This window comes from Heterocephalus glaber, unplaced genomic scaffold (assembly GCF_053883595.1).
Source record: "Heterocephalus glaber isolate CG9 unplaced genomic scaffold, H.glaber_assembly_v1.0 deba00001720, whole genome shotgun sequence".
Taxonomy (NCBI): Eukaryota; Metazoa; Chordata; class Mammalia; order Rodentia; family Bathyergidae; genus Heterocephalus; species Heterocephalus glaber.
In genome coordinates, this window is record NW_028258433.1 from 12,343,249 (window position 1) to 12,364,591 (window position 21,343).

Below are 21,343 nucleotides of genomic sequence, written 5' to 3' on the forward strand. Positions count from 1 at the left end.
TCAATCCCCTGTACCACAAAAAAAAGAAAAAAAAAAAAAAAGACTTACCAGCAAAAAAATGAAAAGTATTACCCTATTTTAAGACTAGTTAAAGGTAGTGATATAAGAGAAATACATCTCCTAACCTGCTAGATGTCAGATATGCCAAGTTCATGTCACTTGAAATTAAAGAATGAATTCCAAGAAACAGTGGAGGTTAAGAGTAGGAAAGATTTATTGAGAAAGACAGCTTCTGAGAGATAAGACGGGTCCTGAAGGAGAGTTGGCAAGAGGTCATTTCTCTAGGAATGTTTTATAGAGCAAAATCACAAGGTGTGTACAAAATCATAAGATGGGTAAAAACATGGGTCAAACTACAATCAACTGATAAGATTACAAGTAAAGCCTCTTAGCTAATACTGATCCAGTAAGGCAGAGGGGCATGTGTGTGGCTGACATCATTAACCTTGGCTTATCTATGACTTGTAAAACAGAAACTTTTTGGGGAAGGGATGGGTGCAGGTAGTGTTCTGGTCAGCCACTTTGGGCATCTGATGCATATCTGGGCCTAATGGGCTGGGTGGTACCAATTACAGTATAATATCAAGTTTCCATTCATCTCTTAGGGAATTATGTGAGTCTAGCCATTGTGACTGACTGACTTTCTTTTCTTTTCTTTCTTTCTTTCTTTCTTTCTTTCTTTCTTTCTTTCTTTCTTTCTTTCTTTCTTTCTTTCCTTCCTTCCTTCCTTCCTTCCTTCCTTCCTTCCTTCCTTCCTTCCTTCTTTCTTTCTAGACAGGGTCTCTCTATGTAGTTCAGGCTGGCCTTGAACTTTGAACTTGCGATCCTCCTGCTTCAACCTCCCCAGTGCTGGGATTATAGGCATGTGCCACCACCCCTAACTGGGCCATTGTGACTTTAATCTCAAGGCTTTGCTTCCTTCAGATGGGCCTCCAGCCACAGTTTTGGTATGTTCTCATCTGCACTGATTCCCTCCAGGGCCTCGCCCTGTCTGACTGCCTATTAATTTCCATCTAACTTAGCTGCCTATAGTAATAGGATTCAGAATAAGATAAGGATTCCCAATTTTATTCTTTATGCCTAAGAAAAACCTTACAATTAAGTATTAAAGCTTTAAAGAAGCTTAAGCATAATTTCTACAAACAAAAAGGGAGAGCAACTCAGTGTTTTCTTCAGAGTTAAAAGCTGTCAGGAATTGAAATTAGGTGGTCTGACACTACATTTTCTTTTGTCATGCTGACATCTTTTATCATTGGAAAGAGTCTGCTGATAGGTGTCATTGGAGTCACCTGTGACTTTATCCCAATTTTCCTTTCTGTTCTTTCCTCATAGTGCTGCTATTCATGTTCCCTAAACCTTACCAGGGCACACAGAGCCACATAGGAGCTTGATAGAATGGCACATTTTTGCCTCTATCCTCAGAGATTCTGATTGTAAATAGCTAAGTAAAAAAAAAAGTAAACAGCTATTTTTGATAGTGACTCAGTAGATCTTGAATTGGAGTTAAGACCTGCCCTTTTAACAATACCCCAGGTATTTCTGTGGAATATTTATAGCCCATAGATTATAATTTGAAAACCTTTGCCCTAGCCAAAACATTATTCATATTGTTTTATCTTTCTTGGGATGGCCCTCTCCCCAACCTCACCCACTTTACTTCTATCTCCTGTTAACTTTGAAAAAAACATTTAAATTTATTATAAATCAAACTTTTAATTTTGAAATGATTATAGATTCACAGGTAATTGTAGGAAATAATGCAAAGACTCCCTGTATCCTTTACCAGCTTTTCCTCTAATGACTATATCTTGCAGAATTACAGTGTGCTGTCACAACTAGGATCATGACATGGATACATTCTGACATCTTGTGCTCTTTTATGTGTGTGTATTTATTTCTGTGCAGTGTTACCCAGGTGAGTTCATGTGTGGAACCACCAGTCAATATACAAGCAGTTCCTTCACCACAAGATTTTGACCTCTTAGTAGTGGGAGAAGCTGTAGACACAGCCAGTGTGAAAGACTGATTGTCTCTCCAGAGCAGTGGCTCTCTAGAGAAAGGAAGTCATTGGATTTCTGTCACAGAAATAAACCCATACCTTTAGCATAAACTTTGGATTTTTATATTACAACAGCTCTTTTGAAAGAAAAATCTGGAGAAATAAACTCCCAGTTAGAGACCCAGAACATGAATTTTTCTCTTTAATTTAATGTTGGTTGGCACAAAGCATTGATTTAATTGAAAAAATATGACTGAAACCTAGAGGGTAATAGATAGCAATCCCATATATAAGGCTTATTTAAACTTTTCCAGTTCTGAATTAAATCTTTCTGTTGCCATCTTTATTGTAGTATGTGTTATAGTTGTTTGCAGTTAATTGTTGATTTGATTGTTTCTTGTCTCTTTTTCCTCCTAAATTGAGCTCCTTGGGAACAATGAAAATTTCTTACTCTCTTTTTCTATCTCCAGTCCTGGTGCATTATAGATTCAATAAATATAATCTTGTTTTGTTCCTTTTTTTTTTTTTTGAGATGAGTTCTCCCTATGTGGCTCAGGCTAGTCTTAAATTCCTGAGCTTGACTGGTCCTTGCTTTAGCCTCCTGTAGGTCAGTGAATAATTTTCGAGTGAATAATGTGGAACGCAACTACTCTAATGTCAAGAAAGGAATGTGAAATGAAAATAGAAAAATTAACCTTGTATATGAGACCAATTAACATATCTGAGACTGATTGATGTCTTTAGGAGGCAATATTAGAATATAGTACTTCTGTTCATATTTTCTCAAAAGTAAATAAGGTTGTTTACATTTTTATTTTAGTAGAACTGGTATGCTTTTGGGAAGTGAAAATTTGTGACATTGTAGTATCCTAAGAGCTATAGATACTATGTGATAAGTGAACATTTGTATGAGTGTATTTTAGGAAAATTACATAGCAAAATTATGAAACAGGTTCTAGAGGCTAACAAAGGGGTGTTTTTCACTTTTAAATATTTTCTCTTTTTTACCAGTAATACTCACAAATGAGCAATTACTTTTAGAAATAGAAATGCTATGGCCTTTTTTAGATAACATGATATCTTGGTTACTTTTCTTATTGCTGAGACAAAATACCCAATACCCAAAGTTAAAGGAGAAAAGGTTTATTTCAGCTCAGAGTTTGTAGATGTTTCAGTCCATTCATCAGCTGGCTCCAAAGCTGGGCAGCATGTCAGAGGTGCATCTCTGGAGAAGTAGTCCATGACAGGGTAGGTAGGAAGCAGCAGCAGCAAACCTCCCTTTCCCTTTTATCCCACCCAGGCTACAAGGCTTTTGGGTGGTCCTACCCACATCCAGGGTGGATCTTCCCATTATCCACATCCAGAACTATGCTAAACTAATCAGTGAACTAACCCAGTACCACACACCCTTCTTTCCAGTATCACAAATGCATGATCCAGCCACTCTGAAAAGTCCCATCTATGAGTGGATGAGGCTTTGGGGGGACATCTAGATACAAGCCATAGCATGTGGTTTCCTTATTCAGGCAAATATGTAAGTGCCATGAATATGTTTTTAACTCAGGAGGAGGTTAGTCATGATGACAGCTGATGTTTGACTAAGCTCAATATAGAGTTGTTTTCATAAGACCTCAACATGTCCCTTTCATGTGTAATTGATAGTCAACAGATACCTGTCATTGATGATCAGGAAAGGGTATGAGCATATCTCTGTATATTTTAATAGTACCAAAGCTGCTATTTATTATTATTATTTTTTGTGGGTTTTTTTTTTTTTTTCTTTTTTTGTGGAACCGGGGATTCAACTCAGGGCCTTGCACTTGCCAGGCAGGCAGGGCACCACTGAGCTAAATCTCTGGCCCTTTTTATTATATTTTTATCATTAATAAAGGCCTACCAGCCAGATTTCTCTCAGGACTCAGAAAAATGGCCTCTATAGAATGCTTATTTATTTGTTGAGGTTCACTGTGTTAAAATGGAAGGATACAGAATTTGAAGACGAATATAAATTCTAATCTGAATCTCATGTAAGAGCTTATTAGTATTTAAATTTTGTACAAATTATTTCTTTTCCTTCCTTGGCCTAAGCTTCTACATCAGAAAAAAGAGAATAGCACCTATGTCATAGAGTCATCATTAAATTATTAACATAAGGGGAACATTGTCTGACATACATGAAAAAATGTTATCCTTCCTAATCCTCCCATTTTATTAGGCAAAGAAGTCAGTGTAGCACATCTTTCTATATTTGCTTTGCCTACTAGGAAATTTAGAACTATTTTATGGGTAATTGCAAGAGCTTTCTTAGCTGTATTTACTTTCTTATCCTTTTCCTTTGTTTCTTACTATGTTAGTTTTTAGCAGTTTTAGTTTAATTGTGTTGTAAACTGCTTTAATCCAGGTTTTGAAATTGGTAATGAACATAGAATCATTTATTTTGTACAAATGTACATGTAAAAATATATTCTAGAAGTATATGTGTTCTGTTTTCTTGTATTAACTAGTAGAAAGTTAAGGGATGCTTCATGAGTGATCATCTCTCCTTTCTTCTTTCTTCCTCTCTCACCTGTCCCGAGTAGCAATATCTGACTATCCAAAAGAAGACACTGTCAGTGATACACAAGGGTTAAGCGTAGATACAAAATCTTTATTTTCACTGGAAATGAAAATTTGAGAGAAGGCATAGTACAGCTTACCTCTTTTCTGTAATTCCAGTGATCCTGCTGAAAAGATGATACTGTAGTATGAAGACAATTTTATAAATAACTTGATTCAAGAATTTTAAAAATTGAGTTTGGAGATTTTATGAAATTTTTAATTAATTAGTTAATTAATTTTATAGTAAAGAGGATTGAATCCAGGGACCTTTAAGTTACATCCTTAGCCTGCTTTAATTTTTTTCAAGACAGGGTCTCACTAAGTTGCCCAGGCTGGCCTTGAACCTTGATCTTCCTTCTTCAGCCTCTTGAGTAGATGGGATTACATCTGTCAGCCACCATGTTCAGCTTTATGGATTTTTAACACAAACCTTATTTCTAATCTAACCATGTTTTGTTGTTCTGCATACACAAGAAATTGCTTTTTTGTGGTCAACATCATTTATAGTTGGGTAATGCTGTTTATTTCCTGATTTCACTCATCCACAAGGTAGACATTTTTTTTTTACTTTAATTAATTTTATTGTTACAGTTTAAGTATACATAGCCATCACATTCATCAGAGGGAATTTGTACGTGTACATGATATATCTTGAGTTCTCTTTTTCTCCCAACACCCTCCTCTCCTTATTTATAAAAGTTTTGTTTCTATTTTTTCCCTTCTTTTCTTGTTTTTTTTTTTTCTTTCCTTCTCTTCCCCCTCCACCCTTCCCAGTTTCCCTTTCCTTTTGAACAGTTTCTTCCTATTTCACATCATCTATTAAACATTTTGGTCTTTATCCTTTCAGTTTCTCACACCAGAGAGACAATGAAATAGTTACACATATGTGTCTGATTTATTTCATTTAAGAATATAATCTCAAGTTGCATACATTTAGCTATAAATGTCCTGTTTATCTTTCTTTATGGCTGAGTACTACTCCATTGTATTAAAAAATCCACATCTTTTTTATCCATTCATCAGTTAATGGGCATTTGAGTTGTTTCTAGGATTTAGCTATTACAGACTCTGTCACTATAAACATGGGTGTGCATATATCATTGTGTTATGATGCTTTTAATTCTTTTGGGAAGATACCCAGAAGGAAAATAGCTGGGTCAAATGGGACCTCTAATCCTGATTTTTTTGAGGAATGCCCACACTGATTTCCATAGTGGTTGCACCAGTCTGTACTCCCACCAACAGTGGAGAAGGGCGAAGGGCTCCTTTTTCCACACAGATCCACCAGCATTTGTCTGGTTGATTTCTTGATAGCAGCCATTCTTTCTGGAGCGAGGTAGAATCTCAGTTTTGTTTTAATTTGCATCTCTTGGATGGCCAGTCATGTTGAACATTTTTCATATATTTATTTTTTGTCTGCACTTCTTCATCTGAGAAGTGTTATTCATTTCAGATGCCCATTTTTGGATTAGGTCTTTAAATGGGGGAGGGGTTGATTTTTTTCAGTTCTTTGTACTGTGTCCTTTATCTGAGGGACTACTGGCTAAAATTTTTTACCCACTCTGTAGGTTATCTCTTCACTCTGTTGGTGATTTCTTTTGTGGTGCAAAAACTTTTAATAAGATGAGATTCAGTTGTTGATTCTTTGGACTATTTCCCATGCAGTCTGGGTTTTGTTCATGAAGTCTTTGCCTACTCTTGTGTCTTCAAAAGTTCTACCTATTCTCTCTTCTAGCAGATTGTGTTTTAATATTTGGATCTTTGATGCATTTTGATTTTAGTTTAGTTCATGGTGAGACATGGATCTAGTTTTAGTCTTTGGCATGTAGAAAGTCAGTTTTTTCAGCACCACTTATTGAAGAGACTGTCTGTCCTCCACTGAAGATGTTTGGCCCCTTTGTTAAAGATAAGGTGGCTGAGTGTTTTAGGTGTTGTCTCTGCTTCTTCTAGTCTTCCTCTGATTTTTTGCCAGTAACATGCTGTTTTTATCACAGTAGATCTGTAGTATAATTTCAAGTCAGGGATTGTGATGACCCCTGCCTTGCCTTTGTTGCCCAGAATTGTTTTGCTATTTTAGGTTTCTTCTGGTTCAAAATGAATTTTAGTAATATTTTATCTAGTTTTGTGAGGTATGTTAATGGTATTTTGATTGGGATTGGATTAAAATCTGTCAGATTATATACCATTAACAACTAGGTTTCATCCCAGGGATGCAGGAATGGTTCAACACACACAAATCAATAAATGTAATACACCATATCAACAGAGCCAAAGACAAAATATCACATGCTTACCCCAGTAAATACAGAAAAAGTATTTGATAAAGCCCAACACTCATTCATGATAAAAACCCTACAGAAAATTGGAATAGATGGTCTTTACCTCAATCTGAAAAAAGCTATCTATGACAAACCAACAGCCAAGATCATACTAAATGGTCAAAATTGAAAGCTTTCACTCTAAAATCAGGAACAAGACAAGGATGTCCACTATCATCATTCCTATTCAACATAGTTCTGGAAACATTAGCCACAGGAATTAGACAAGAAAAAGAAATAAAAGGAATAAAGATAGGAAAAGGAGTTAAATTATCATTACATAGAAGACCCCAAAACTCCACCAAGAAACTTCTAGATTTAATAACCAAATTCAGTAGTGTAGCTGGATACAAAGTCAGCACTCAAAAATCAATAGCCTTCCTGTACACAAATAACAAACTCACTGAGAAAGAAATTAGTGCAACAACACCTTTCACAGTAGCATGGAAAAAAAATGAAATACTTAGGAATCAATCTAACAAAAGTAGTAAAGAACCTATACATTGAAAATTACAGTACTCTGAAAAAGGACATTGAAGCAGATATCAGAAAATGGAAAAATATCCCTTGCTCTTGGATAGGAAGAACCAACATAATGAAAATGGCCATACTCCCAAAATTGTAATACAAATTTAATGCAATTACGATAAAAATATCATTAGGTAGTCTTTTTCTATATTCTTGTTAATTTCACTTAGAATTCCATCTCCTAAAATGTATTTGTTAAAAACACATTTGTTAGGGCCAGGGATTTAGCTCAGTGGTTTTGCTGCCTGCTGCGCAAGTGCAAGGACCCAAGTTTGATCCCCAGTACCAAAAACAAAACAAAACAAAAAAAACTGATTTGTTAAAAACTTTAAGGCCCTATTATATATATGTTGTATACAACCATCATATATTTCAAAATACTTTACAAAATTTCAGAAGTTTGGCAACTGTGTGTATATGCATATATATATATATATCTCTTGTATATGCATATATATACATATATAGTATATCTATGTATGCATATAAATGTGTTTCCAAAAAATATTACTTTGAAAAAATATTTCAGTTTGTAGTGGATTAATGGTCAACTTGTAACACCCAGCTGAACTGAATCATTGTGGGCTCAGTGTGGAGGATCCACCTGCGGATTGTTACCAAAAGCCATAAAAAGAGAACTGGAATGAAAAACCAACAGCCAACATCATATTAAATGGTCAAAAACTGAAAACGTTCATGCCAAAATCAGGAACAAGACAAGGATGACCACTATCACCACTCCTGTTCAATATAGTTCTGGAAACATTAGCCACAGCAATTAGAAAAGAGAAAGAAATAAAAGGAATAAAGATGGGAAAGGAAGAAGTTAAACTGTCATTATTTGCTGATGATGTGATACTTTACATAGAAGACCCAAAAAACTCCGCAAAAAGACTTGTAGACTTAATTGACAGATTCAGTAGAGTAGCTGGATACAAGGTCAACACTCAAAAAACAATAGCCTTCTTGTACACAAATAACAGACTCACTGAGAGAGAAATTAGGAAAGCAATTCCTTTTACAATAGCATCCAAAAAAATGAAATATGTAGGAATCAATCTAACAAAGAAAGCAAAAGAACTCTACACTGAAAACTATAGCACTCTGAAAAAAGAGATCAAAGAGGATATAAGAAAATGGAAAGACATCCTTTGCTCCTGGGTGGGAAGAACCAATATAGTGAAAATGGCCATACTTCCAAAACTGCTACATAGATTTAATGCAATGCTGATTGAAATTCCAACAATATACTTCACAGAACTAGAGAAAACAATCCAAAAATTCATTTGGAACCAGAAGAGACCTAGAATAGTAAAAGCAATTCTAGGCAACAGAGACATGGCAGGGGGTATCACAATCCCCAACTTGAAACTATACTACAAAGCTAGTGTGATAAAAACAGGATGGCACTGGCAAAGAAACAGACCCGAAGATCAGTTGAATGGATTAGAAGATGCAGAAACAACTCCAGACATACTCAGCCACCTCATCTTTGACAAAGGAGCCAAACACCCTCACTGGAGAAAAGATAGCCTCTTTATTAAATGTTGTTGGAAAAACTGGATTTCAACCTGCCAAAGATTAAAACTAGACCCATATCTATCACCCTGCATTCAACCAAGATAGAAGTGGATTAAAGATCTAAATATTAAGACAGAAACACTAAACTTGCTGGAAGATAAGTTAGGTAGAACTCTTGAAGACATTGACATAGGAAAAGACTTTATGAACAAAACCTCAGTAGCACAGGAACTAGCACAAAGCATCAATAGCTGGGATCTAATCTCATTAAAAAGCTTCTGCACTGCAAGATAAACCACCATCAGAGCTAAGAGACAACCTACAATATGGGAAAAAAAATTTTGTAGCTGTACCTCAGGCAAAGACTACTATCTAGAATATATAAAGAACTGAAAAAATCAGACACCCCAAATTTAAAGACCCAATTCAAAAATGGGCATCTGAAATGAACAGCCATTTCTCAGACAAAGAAGTAAAAGCAGCAAATAAGCATATGAAAAAATGTTCAACATCACTGGTCATTCGAGAGATGCAGATGAAAACAACACTGAGATTCCAGCTCACCCTAGAAAGAATGGCTGCTATCAAGAAATCAACCAATAACAAATGCTGGTGGGGATGTGGGGAGAAAGGAACCCTTCTCCATTGTTGGTGGGAGTGCAGACTGGTGCAACCACTGTGGAAATCAGTATGGAGATACCTCAAAGAATTAGGGATAGAGGTCCCATTTGACACAGCTATTCCCCGATGGGTATCTTCCCAAACAAATGAAAAGAATCATCCTACAGCGATATATGGTGCACCCATGTTTATAGTGGCACAGTTTGTAATAGCTAAAGCTTGGAAACAGCCCAAGTGCCCATCAACTGGAAACTGGATAAAGAAAATGTGTTTTTTTAAAAAATGGAGTACTACTCAGCCATAAAGAACGACAAACTAGAGACATTTATAGCTAAATGGATGCATATTGAGGCCATACTCTTAAGTGAAATAAATACCGAATAGTTTCTCTAGTGTGAGAAACAAAGTGTAAATAAGGATTAAAACAAATAATTGATCACTTGAAATAGGAAGAAAAGGTCCAAAGGGGTAGGGAAAGAGGGAAGGGAAGGGAAAGGAAAAATTATGTGAAAAGGAAAAAATGGAAACAAAGTCTTTGTAAATAGGGAAGGGCACACAGGTAATGGGGAAAAAATAAGAACTAAGATACATCATGTACAGGTACCAGCACCCAATGATAAATGTAAATGTATTGTATACCTAAAGTGTACCAATAAAAGAATTTAAGCAGAAAGAGAACTGGAGGGGAAGATCTTGACCTGTGTGTTGGTTTTCTAGAAGAAGCTTGCTGTGGATGGTTTTCCTGATGCAAACTAGGCTGTTCTCATTAGAGGAGGAGCTTGGGGCCTTGCTGTTGCTGGGAATGGGTGCTGTTTTTGTCTGGGGAGTTCTGATCTTCACCGTGAGCATCACTTCCTGGCTCCAATGTGGATCCCTCAGCTTGGTGCCACAAATCCTTCATCTCACTGGCATAGTTTTTTTGGCTCCTGCCACTGGTCTTTTGGGCCTTCCAGGTGCAGATCCTTAATATGAACAAGCAAGAGACATTGCCATGGGCTCTAGGACACTGGCTGGACTCGTGGAGGACATTGTCTTGGACTCTAAGCCTTTAGCTGGACTTTTGTGGGACATTGCTGGGATCCAGGCCTTCAGCTGGATTTTTTGGAGCTCTAGAGTTCAGTTAATCTCTCTTGTACTCCTTTGCACTTGACTTTTTGGGTGATTATCATAAAATAATCCTATAAATTGTGTGTTCAGTAGTAAATGTATTCCCTTGCAGAAACCCCTATAACACAGTTCATAGAAAATTTAGCTTACTTTTATACTTTGTATTTTTTCTAGCTATTTTCCATGCTTATCTAAAGACCTTTACTCAGTCATGAGAACAAAAAATGAATCAGTTCTTTTGTGTACTCCCACACATATTGCTGTTGTAGCACTTACCTTCTGCTCTATAATTCCCAGACACTTGCTAGCCATTGTAGTTTTTGTGTATTTTAACTGGATAGCAAGTTTTTGTACCCAGTGCTTCCTATATGAAAAGCTTATTGAATTGTCTGTGTTTCTCAGTTAATATTAATATTTTAAGGCAGGGGATTTAGCTCAGTGGTTTCACTGCCTGCTGCACAAGCGCAATGACCCAAGTTCAATCCCTGGTACCAAAAAAAAGTTCCAAATATTAATATTTTAAGTAGTTATTTCTGACATTGCCTGTGATATTTTTTATAATTTGAAAATCTTTCTTTGTAGGAATAGTAATGATTGTGCTTATACTGACATCAAAGGTTCTAAGAATGAAAAATATCGAGTTGGAAGAAAATATAGTAATGGATACTTTTTAATGGTATATTTTATATGGTTATATTAAATGCTATTGTATATTAAAAGTAGAGCTATATTTTTATTTGAAAAATCTTTGTTGAGTTATAAATTACATACTAATATGCCACAGACTTAAAGTGTATAATTCATTGTTTTTAGTATATTCACAGAGTTGTGCGACCACCATCACAATCTAAATTTGAAACATCTTTATCACCCTAGGAAGAAATGTCACAACAATTAGCAGTCACCCCAACCTCAATCTAGTATGAATCTGTTTTTGGCTTGTGATTTGCCTATTCTGACCTCATGTAAATGGACTTATACAACTTGTGGCCTTTTTTGTCTAGTTTCTTTCACTTAGTATAAATATTTTCAAAGCTCATCTGTGTTATTCTATTCCTTTTTATGGCAGAATAAAGTTCCATTGTATAGATATACCATATTTTGCTTACTAGTTGATAAACATTTAGATTATTTCTACTTTTTTACTGTTATGAATAATGATATGATTATTTATGTACGAGTTTTTGTGTTGACATATGCTTTTATCTCTTGGGCATATACCTTGTAGTAGAATTGCTGGATTGAATTTAATTCTGTTTAATTGAGGAACTGCCAGACTTTTCCAAAGAGGCTAAAGTTGTACATTCCCAACAACAATATATAAGAATTCTATTTCTGAACATCTTTGTTACTATTTTTTTATAATACCCTGCTACCTTTTGTGAAATGGTAATCTTATTGTGGTTTTGATTTGTTTCCTGAATGATTGATGATGTTGAACATCTTGTCATGCACTTATTGGATATTTGCATGTCTTCTTTGGACAAGGGTCTAGTCATATCTTTTGCTTATTTGGGGGGTTCTTTATGAGTTCTTTATATATTCTGGATACAAGTTTCTAATCAGATACATGTTTTATATGCCTTGTAACTGTTCTTTTCCTATTCTGTGGTTGATCTTTCACTTTATATTGTTTAATGCATGAATGCTGTTAAATTTTTTAGATTAAGTTTATTGCTACATTTTAGGTATAAAATACAGTTACATTCATCATTGGGATCTTGTACCTTTACATGATGTATCTTGGTTCTCATTTTTTTCACCTTCCCCTAACCTCCCTTCACCCCCTCCACCCTTCCCTATTTTCAAAGACTTTGTTTCCATTTTTTTTCTTTTCTCATATTTTTTCTTTCCCCTTCTTTCCTTTCCCCTACCCCTCCCATTTCCCTTAATCCTTTAGACCTTTTCTTCTTATTACACAATATCAATTATACATTTAAAAAATTACAGTATCAAGATCTAGGAGACATTACCACAGATTTTACAGAATTTAAAAGGATATAGAAAGCATAGTACAAAAATCTTTTTTGAAATAAATTTGACAACTTCTGAGAAGGACCTTGAAAGAAAATTAATGAAACTGTCTCTGGAGGAAATATAAAATTTAAATAGCACCTATCAAAGAAATTATATTCCTAGCTTGAAAACGTACCTATATGGCAACAGCAGGCTCATAAACATTTTAACTGATAAATTATATCAAACATTTAAAGCAGAAAAAAAGAAGGAATACTTTACCCCTCATTTTAGGAAATCAACATTGTGCTAATCCTAAAACTGGATAAAGATAATAGAAGAAAAAAGTATGAACATAGAAGTTTGTTTAACAAAACAAACTATTAGAAGTCAGATCTGGCAGTATGTAGAAAGTGGTTTTATTATAGGGATGGCAGTGTTGGTTCAGCATTGGAAGATCCACCCCCCAAAGTCATCATTTTAACAGAGGAAAGGAAAAAGCCATATGATCCTGTCATTAGTTGGAGAAAAAGTATTGGACTAAATTCTACAGCTGTTCATGGTAAAAGCTATCAGGAGACTAGAAGTAGAACAGAACCTTCTCAACAGATCAAAGACATGTACTCCATACTTCCAGCAAAAATGCCTTATATGAATGGAAAAGATACAGTGCTTTCTCCCTAAGGTGGGGAATAAGGGCAAGTATGCCTACTCTTCATCTGTCCCTTCAACTTTGAAACCTAGGCCCCACCAAAATAGTCTGGCAATAAAAAGAAACAATTAGCATAGGATTGACAAGGTAGAAGTAAAATCTTTATATGTAGATGAAATGATCATCTACAGAGAAAATAGGAAGAAATCTCTAGGAACCCCTAGAACTTGTATTTGAATTTAGCAGGATTAGAAAACACAGGTATATATAAAAATTCAGGTCTATGTATACTTGGTATAAATGAAGAATTGGATATTGAAATTTAAAAGTTATGTAGGAGTACAAAGGACCTAGAAAAGTAAAAAGAAAAAAAAAACAGTGTTGGAAGACATTTAGTACCTAATTTTAAGACTTCCTCTAAAGCTACAGTAATCAAGGCAATGTTGGCTTAAGGAAAGACCTATAGATCATTGGAATAAAACAGAGAATCTAGAAATAGAATCACACATATATGGTCCACTGAGTTTTGAAAGATTATTTAACATTAACATTTCATAGAACATAAACTCAGTTCAAGAGCAGAGGAAAAGATAGTGTTTTCAGCAAATGGTACTAGAAAACCTGGTATCCATATATAAAAAATTAACCTCAACCCTTTATTTCCATACATAAAAATAACTTGAAAGGATCTATGAATCTAAATATGAAAGAGTAAAGCTATAAAACTTTAAGAAGAAATTATAAGGGAAAATGTTCATGAATTTAGGGTAGGCAAGAATTTCCTAGGCTACAAAAAACATGATGTATAAAAGAAAAATTGATAAATGAGATTCCATCAAAATTTAGAACTTTAAATGACATTGTTAAGAAAATGAAAAGTAGTCCTTAAACAGACCATATTTGTAATATATATATAACCTAAGACCAGAATATATAAAGAACTCTTATAGCTCATTAATAGATAACCCAATTAAAAAGTAGACATAAGAAGATGATAAATAGCCAGTACAGATACATATTGACTTATCATTGTCATGACTTTTTCTTTTTGTTGGATTCTCCCCCTTTGCATTTAATTTCTTGTCCCACACAACGGATTAATTCTGCTGGGCTTCCTGGGGTTGTGATCCTCATTGTCTGTTCCTAGGGTATTGTCTAAAATTTTTTGGAGTGCTGGTTTGGTATTCATGAAGTTCCTAAGGTGCTCTTTGTCATGAAAGTATCTTATTTCCCCATCAATTTTGAAAGATAGTTTTGCAGGGTACATCAATATGGGTTGGAGGCTGTTTTCCTTTAGGGGTAGATATATGTCACTCCAAGCTCTTCTAGCCTTGAGGGTTTGCATTGAGAAGTCTCCTGTGATTCTGATGGGCTTTCCCTTGTATGTGATTTCTTTTCTCTAACTGCTTATAAAATTTTGTTCTTCTGTTGAGTTTCTGGAATCTTAACAATTACATGCCTATGTGTAGATTTTTTTTTGATCAAGTCTAGTTGGAGTCCTATATTGCTCACTTATCTGTATGTCAAGTTCTTTTCCCCTGCTTGGGAAGTTTTCTGCCATCACTTCTGTGAATAGTTTTTTTATGTCATCTGCACTCTCTCTTGTTTCTTCATTAACACTGATCAGTCTTATGTTATTCTTCTTTGCATTGTCTAGTAGCTACTGGATTGATTTCTCATGGTCCGTTACTATTTTAAAGCAATTTTTCTTTTCCTCCTCACTAATTGCAATCTTATCTCCTATATCTGAAATTCTATCCTCACATTGGCTCATTCTGCTGTGTAAGCTTTCAATGGAGTTTTTAATCTCCTGGAAATCTGTATTTGTTTTATGGATTCCATTTGTTTCCTATGTTGGGATTCCATCATGTTCCTCAGTTCCTCTATTTTTTTTTTTTTTTGGTACCAGGGATTGGGGACCTTGTGCTTGAGAGACAGGTGGTGTAACCACTGAGCTAAATCCTTGGCCCTAGTTCCTCTATGTTTTTATCTGTGTCTTCTCTAGATTTATTAGTCATGTCTTACACTGTGGGGATAATCTCTGCTGTTATCTGAGAAATTATTTCTGATTTTATTTTTACAGATCCTCTTTTGTTGCCAGTTCAGGGAGTCCAGATGGTTGAGTATCAGAGCGTTCCATCTCATTTCTGTTTGGATTTGCCTTAGGTGATCTAGAAGTCTGTTTCTGAGACTTGTTTACATGTTTTCTCATTTTGATGGGGGTGGGGTGATGCTGGTGCCTGTGCAGCTCACCTACTGTGCACTCGGGGAGGTGGTGGTACGGTGGCCTGGAAGCCTCCTCCTGGGTGCTGGGAGAGGGTCACCTCCTGTGTACTGGGGCAGGGTGTGGTACAGTGGCCCGGACAATGCTCTTAGTTTTTACGTGGCCCAATGTATGCCTTTTTTGTTATTTGTACTTGCTATGTTTTAGAACAATGTGTTTACATTAGCATTATTTTATTTTCTAGTTTCTAAAATGGTAAAATGCAAGATGTAGAAATTTGGCCAGGGAGGTTGGAGCACACTTTTAATCCTAGCACTCTTGAAGGCTGAGGCAAGAGGATCATGTCTGAGCCCAACCTTGGCAGAGCATGCAGCTCAGTGCAAAGGACAAACACACACAATTTAGAAATTTCTTTTAGCCTGAGACTCTGTAGTCAGGTTCTAGTACCTACCTGCCCAGTATATGACACAGACCTGAGGAAAAAAAATACACTAAGAGATAGAACCAAGAGAGAGAAAGCAGGGTTCCAGGATGACCAATGCCAGTGCAACCTGCAAAGGCGCTGGACAGTCCTAGGCACTGACTTTTATTGGCAGTCAATTGGGGTAAAGGAGATGTGTGGTTTTTCTATGGAATTTAATGTAAACAAGGTCAGAAAGGACGAGACAAAGCATTCTCAAATTAGGAACAGAATAGACAAAATATACTATTGTAATTAGAACATTGTCCTTCTAGTCTGAAGGTTTTAGTTGTGGGAATTGAATTTGGGTGCGAGTTACTCTGACTTGGCCACATAGGCTTAAGCCACTATAAACAAGCCAATTGGGGGTTAACTCTTCACAGCCTGCCTTGGGCATAATCAATATTATAGTCCTCTGCAGTTTTATTCTGTTGGATTTTAAAATTTATGGTGCAAGACTGGAAATACTGACAAAGAATAGGCTACTTACACGATTTTCTCTCTAATGAGTTTTTATTAACCAATCTTTTATAAAATGTTTAACTTTCAAGTTGATACATTATAGAAACTTAAAGTGGAAGGTTTTTCTATTTTAGAATCAAGGGGAATGTAGAAACACTGTTACTTAGGTGTTGCAATTGATAACCAGATGCTTAAAAATCCTGTCAAAACAGGGTCACTTCACTTATCTCTCTTTTGAGTAAATTAGTTAAAAGGAATTACTTGAGTGCAGAAAAGTACTTTTTTCCTTAATTTTTTTTACACAATGTGTATCTATTGCATGAAATTTAAAGAAAGTTTAAATCAGGTATAAAGTGGTTATGGTTATATTTTAGCTTTTTCATTTAATATTTTTCATGCATTTTCCTGATTTTTATTTTAAAAAGTGGTATTTTTGGACTGGGGATTTAGCTCAGTGGTGCCACCGCCTGCCTCACAAGCACAAGGTCCTGAGTTCATTCCCCATACCAAAAAAAAAAAAAAAGATGTTTTTAATGTTAATTTTTTTTTTTTTAATGAACCCACGTGTTTTACCATTCTTTTTTTTTTTTCTTTTTGGTACTGGGGATTGAACTCAGGTCCTTGAGCTTGCAAAGTAGGCGGTGGAACCACTGAGCTAAATTTCCGGCCCTCACCATTCTTAAATTAGTGACAATTCATATTTTTTCATTGCTAAAAATAATGGTTCTGTAAATGTTTAAAAATCATGACATAAAGTTCACATTATTTGCTTAGGATAAATAACTAGAGTTGTAATTAATGAATCAATATTATAAACTTTTTAAAGTGTCAATGTATTTTTTTTTATATTTTAAAGTGTTAATGTATATTTGTCTAATTTCTAAAAAGATTCTACTAATTTATATGTATATGAGAATAGATGTATATGTGAGAATATATATATGAATATCTATTTTATTAAACCATTGCAAGCACTAGGTATTATCATTGAAGACTTTGCCATTTTTATAGATGAAAGGTATTATCACAGTTTTAATTAATGTATCATTAAAGAGTGGTGAGTTGAGATGCTGTTTATTTTGTATTGCCATTTACATTTCTTCACTTTTTAAAAATTTTGGTTTATATCGTATGTTCATATTTTCTTATTATTTTAAAATTATTTCATGGAGAGCCTGGAAGGTAGAGTTAATATATTTTCAGGGGAAAAAAAAAGTACCACAGGATTTCTAAATCATGTTCTGGAATTTTTTGATGGAATTAAAAAATGAAAATTAAATAGTCTGTTTAAATTATTAGGCAATATGCAACTGGATATATTGCAGATTTATTTGTGTATATAGTTACTTTTAAAAAATGAATGCAGCTGGGCATAGTGGCAAACGCCTGTAATCCCAGCACTCAGAGGGACTACAGGATCACTGGCCATTCAAAGCCAGCCTAGATTGCATAATGAGTTCAAGACCAGCCTGTACTACGTAGAGAGACCCTCTCTCAAAAAACAAACAAAGAAACAAACAAATGAATGGAAGTTCCCATAAGTATTTTCCTGCAACTTGCTTTTTGTATCTATAAAATGTCTTATGAAGCAATATCTACTGACATAGATCTATTTCATATTTTTATCTGCTGCATATTCTACAGTATGTTTTTGCTCTTTATCTTATGACTTATTTATATTACATACAGTCATTCATGAATATATCTCAAGTATATATTATAATTATAATCTTTATATGAAATAGCTATTGTTAACATTTCTTTCATGCAATTTTTAGATATTTAAAACGCTCCAAAAGTTCCACCTTTCATTGGTGCTGTGAGGTGAGGACCAAGTCAGCATCATATTTGCCTTCTGCCACACCAGGCTCTTTTGTGGCTTTCCCAGCAATAGCATTTCAAGGCACAAATGCTACCAAGTAAACCAAAGAACCTTCTGGAAGTAACTTTCTGTCAGAATGGTTGTGCTGATTTACCTGACAAGAGTTATATATATGAAACTAAAGAGGAACATGATTTTTAAAATATAGTACAATTTATTTTGTTACTACTTCAGAGGTTGCTATCTTGAGAAAGCAGATCCTTGATTTAGCAGTATGGCCAATATCATTATTGAAATATTTTGAGTCTGTCTCTTTGTAGATTTAAAGCATGTGGCTCATTCCTTATTTCATGGATTGATCTTTAGATCCAGTCAGCTATATTACTTGTAACCAATTAAGTGACTGATGGGTTTGCTCATGATAGTAACACTAGTTTTAGTTAGAATAAAATGAAACAATGAACCAAAGAGTCTGATTTTCCTTAGGGATTTATTTTCCCTAATAAATTGATTCTAAAGATTGATTTTAAAAAAGCTCCAAAAAAGGTTTTAATTGTGAAATGACTAATTTGTATACTCTCAAGGAATTTTATGAAGCTTTATAATTAAGCTGTATGGTAATGATTGGGACTTTAATACTATAAAACAAACTCTTAAGGTGACTTTTAGATAAAAATAATTATTTTAAGTGAAATGAATTAGACAAACAGGCTGAAATATCGCATGGTTTCTCTTTTGTGAATAAACCTAAGTTATAGATATAGAGCAAAATATAAGAGATAATAGGAAGTCAGATGATCTTTCTCAAATGGGAAAGGGATCAAGAGATAGAGTAGGGAAAGGAAGAGATAGGCAATTAAAAAAAAAGAAGTTAAGATGTGCTATGTACATGTGCCAACTCCACACAAGGAATGGAAACATTATGTACAGCAAATGTGCTAATAAAATTTTAAAAATAAAAATAAAATTTAAAAAATCTATGATGATTTACTTCATTTGAGGTAAATACCTGGTGGCTTTTTCTTTGTAAGTTTTTGTATTGTTCAGTAGGAGCATGTGGTTTTGTGAATTTGAAACCTTCTAACCCAATGGTACAAATAAAAAAAGAAGACAGGTGTATTGTGCTGTCTCTAAAAATGGTGTCAATTTTACCCTGTTAACTCTCATTTGAATATTGTTGGATTATGGAATGCTACTGTTCTGTGGAATATTTTTATAATTATACTACTAGTGGAATATTTTTATAATTTCATTTGTACATCTTCAGCTCTAAGATACAGAAACCAAGAATGTTAAGTTTCTGTGTCCATAGTTCATGTTCCTGACTGGCCTTTAGATGGTAATCCTGCTCCATCTCTCAGGTCTGTAGGTTGCATCCAGAATAAAGTGTGCCTTTGCCTAGTTGTCACATAATCTGCTTAGATTTCATTCAGGTAATATAATTTGAAAGAATGGTTTTATTTTCAAGGAGATGTGGGAAAGACCAAAATAGAGAAGTAACTCTACCTGTTTTTGAAGGATTAATAAGAGTTCTTGATTGTAACTAAAATCGAAAACAAATGGACCTGATATTTGATTGTGTGTATTTCATGTGAAGACTTCAAAAACTTAGGATATGCTAGTGACTGTGAAGAAACTGATCAAAAACAGGAGCACATTTCTCTCCCAGAAAATAACCTTGTAAACTGTGTTAAATTATTCAAGTAACTTGTAAGTGGCTTAAAATTTGTAATGTGAACTTATTTCTTCTTTTGCATAATGATGTACTCTTTTTACTGTGTGCACATATCTAAGATAGAACAGTGTCAGTTAATTTTAATCATGTACATGGCTGATGAGCCTGTGATAATCTCATTACATACATGACTGATGTGCATCTGACATTTAAGTCAGAACAGTGAGGCTTTGAAAGATGTTGAGTCTTTAAAGTTATGTCACAGATATAATTTGTTTTATAGCTATGGAAATATATGACATATTTGATTTATTTTGCTTTTTTCATCGTAGTCAAAGATTAGAAATAAGAGCACAAGTTGCAGATGCCTTCTTATCCAAGTTCCAACTGACTTCTGATGAAATGAGTCTTCTCCGAGGTACCAGAGAAGGACCTATTACTGAGGTATCCTTGCTGTTTGTTAGAATCACTTAAAGGGTAGCAATTAGAGACATTGTAGAGAACCTACTATTTTAAATTTTTACTTTTCTATCTGAAAAAAAGTTTCATCTGAAAATATTTTTAAATTTGGAAATTAACATGTATATTTACTTTTTAAATTTTGGGGATTTTTCAAAGTTAAAGATGTATTTTTTTAAAGTCAAAATATCACACAGTTTATTAAGAAAACTTGTATCATTTCCACCATTCTTCCCACTCTTGTCAACCAGTTTCCAGCTTGTTAACTGCTTCTGTAAATTCTGTACTCCTGATCTATCATTAAAAAGAGTACACTGTGATTATCTCTGTTAACTACTTTCTGCTGATTTCCTATCATGAAATATGATGATTAAGCCTCTTATCCTCCCACCCCAACACAAATAAGACACATGTTTATCCACTTCCTCATACCTCACGGTACAGTCATGTCACATTTTCTGTTTTCATTACAGTGGTATAACATTGATACGTGTTTTTTAAAATAATTTTTTGTCTTTTCTGGGATTGGGAATTATCTTTTTTATCTCAATTCTTAAGGTAAGGCAATCATTGCAAACCAACAGGAATATAAAACCTTTGCAAATGCTGAACAAAGAAGTTTTCCTGCTTCCTCCCTCTTTCTTTTTCCTCCCTTCCTTCTTGCCTTTTCCTCACTTCCTTCTTTTTTGCCTATCCCTTGAAAACATGCAGTTTGTCCCAGAAAGAGATCTTTCAGTCTCCTAACTGGGAGGAGATATAAACTTAAGTCTGTTGTGGCCATTCAGGCATCAGAGGGCAAGTTGGGATTCTTGAGGTGGGGTGAGGTCTCAATGAATGTCTCTTGGTGTTATATATAGCATCTGAAATTAAGGCTCTGATACATTTCTGTAAAGAAAAAAGCCGGTTGTCAGTTCAGTATCAGCAAATTCCTAATGAACATC

At 34.7% G+C, this 21,343-nt stretch overlaps 1 protein-coding gene across 1 annotated transcript in view; it reads left to right on the plus strand.

The window, feature by feature from the left end:
- The window catches only part of Cog6 (component of oligomeric golgi complex 6), a 76,420-nt gene that overhangs the window by 9,133 nt on the left and 45,944 nt on the right, over positions 1-21,343 (plus strand). The window contains exon 5 of the mRNA XM_004844113.4: positions 20,276-20,387. Coding sequence (XP_004844170.1) covers positions 20,276-20,387 — 112 coding nt within the window. The remainder of the gene's footprint in view (positions 1-20,275; positions 20,388-21,343) is intronic.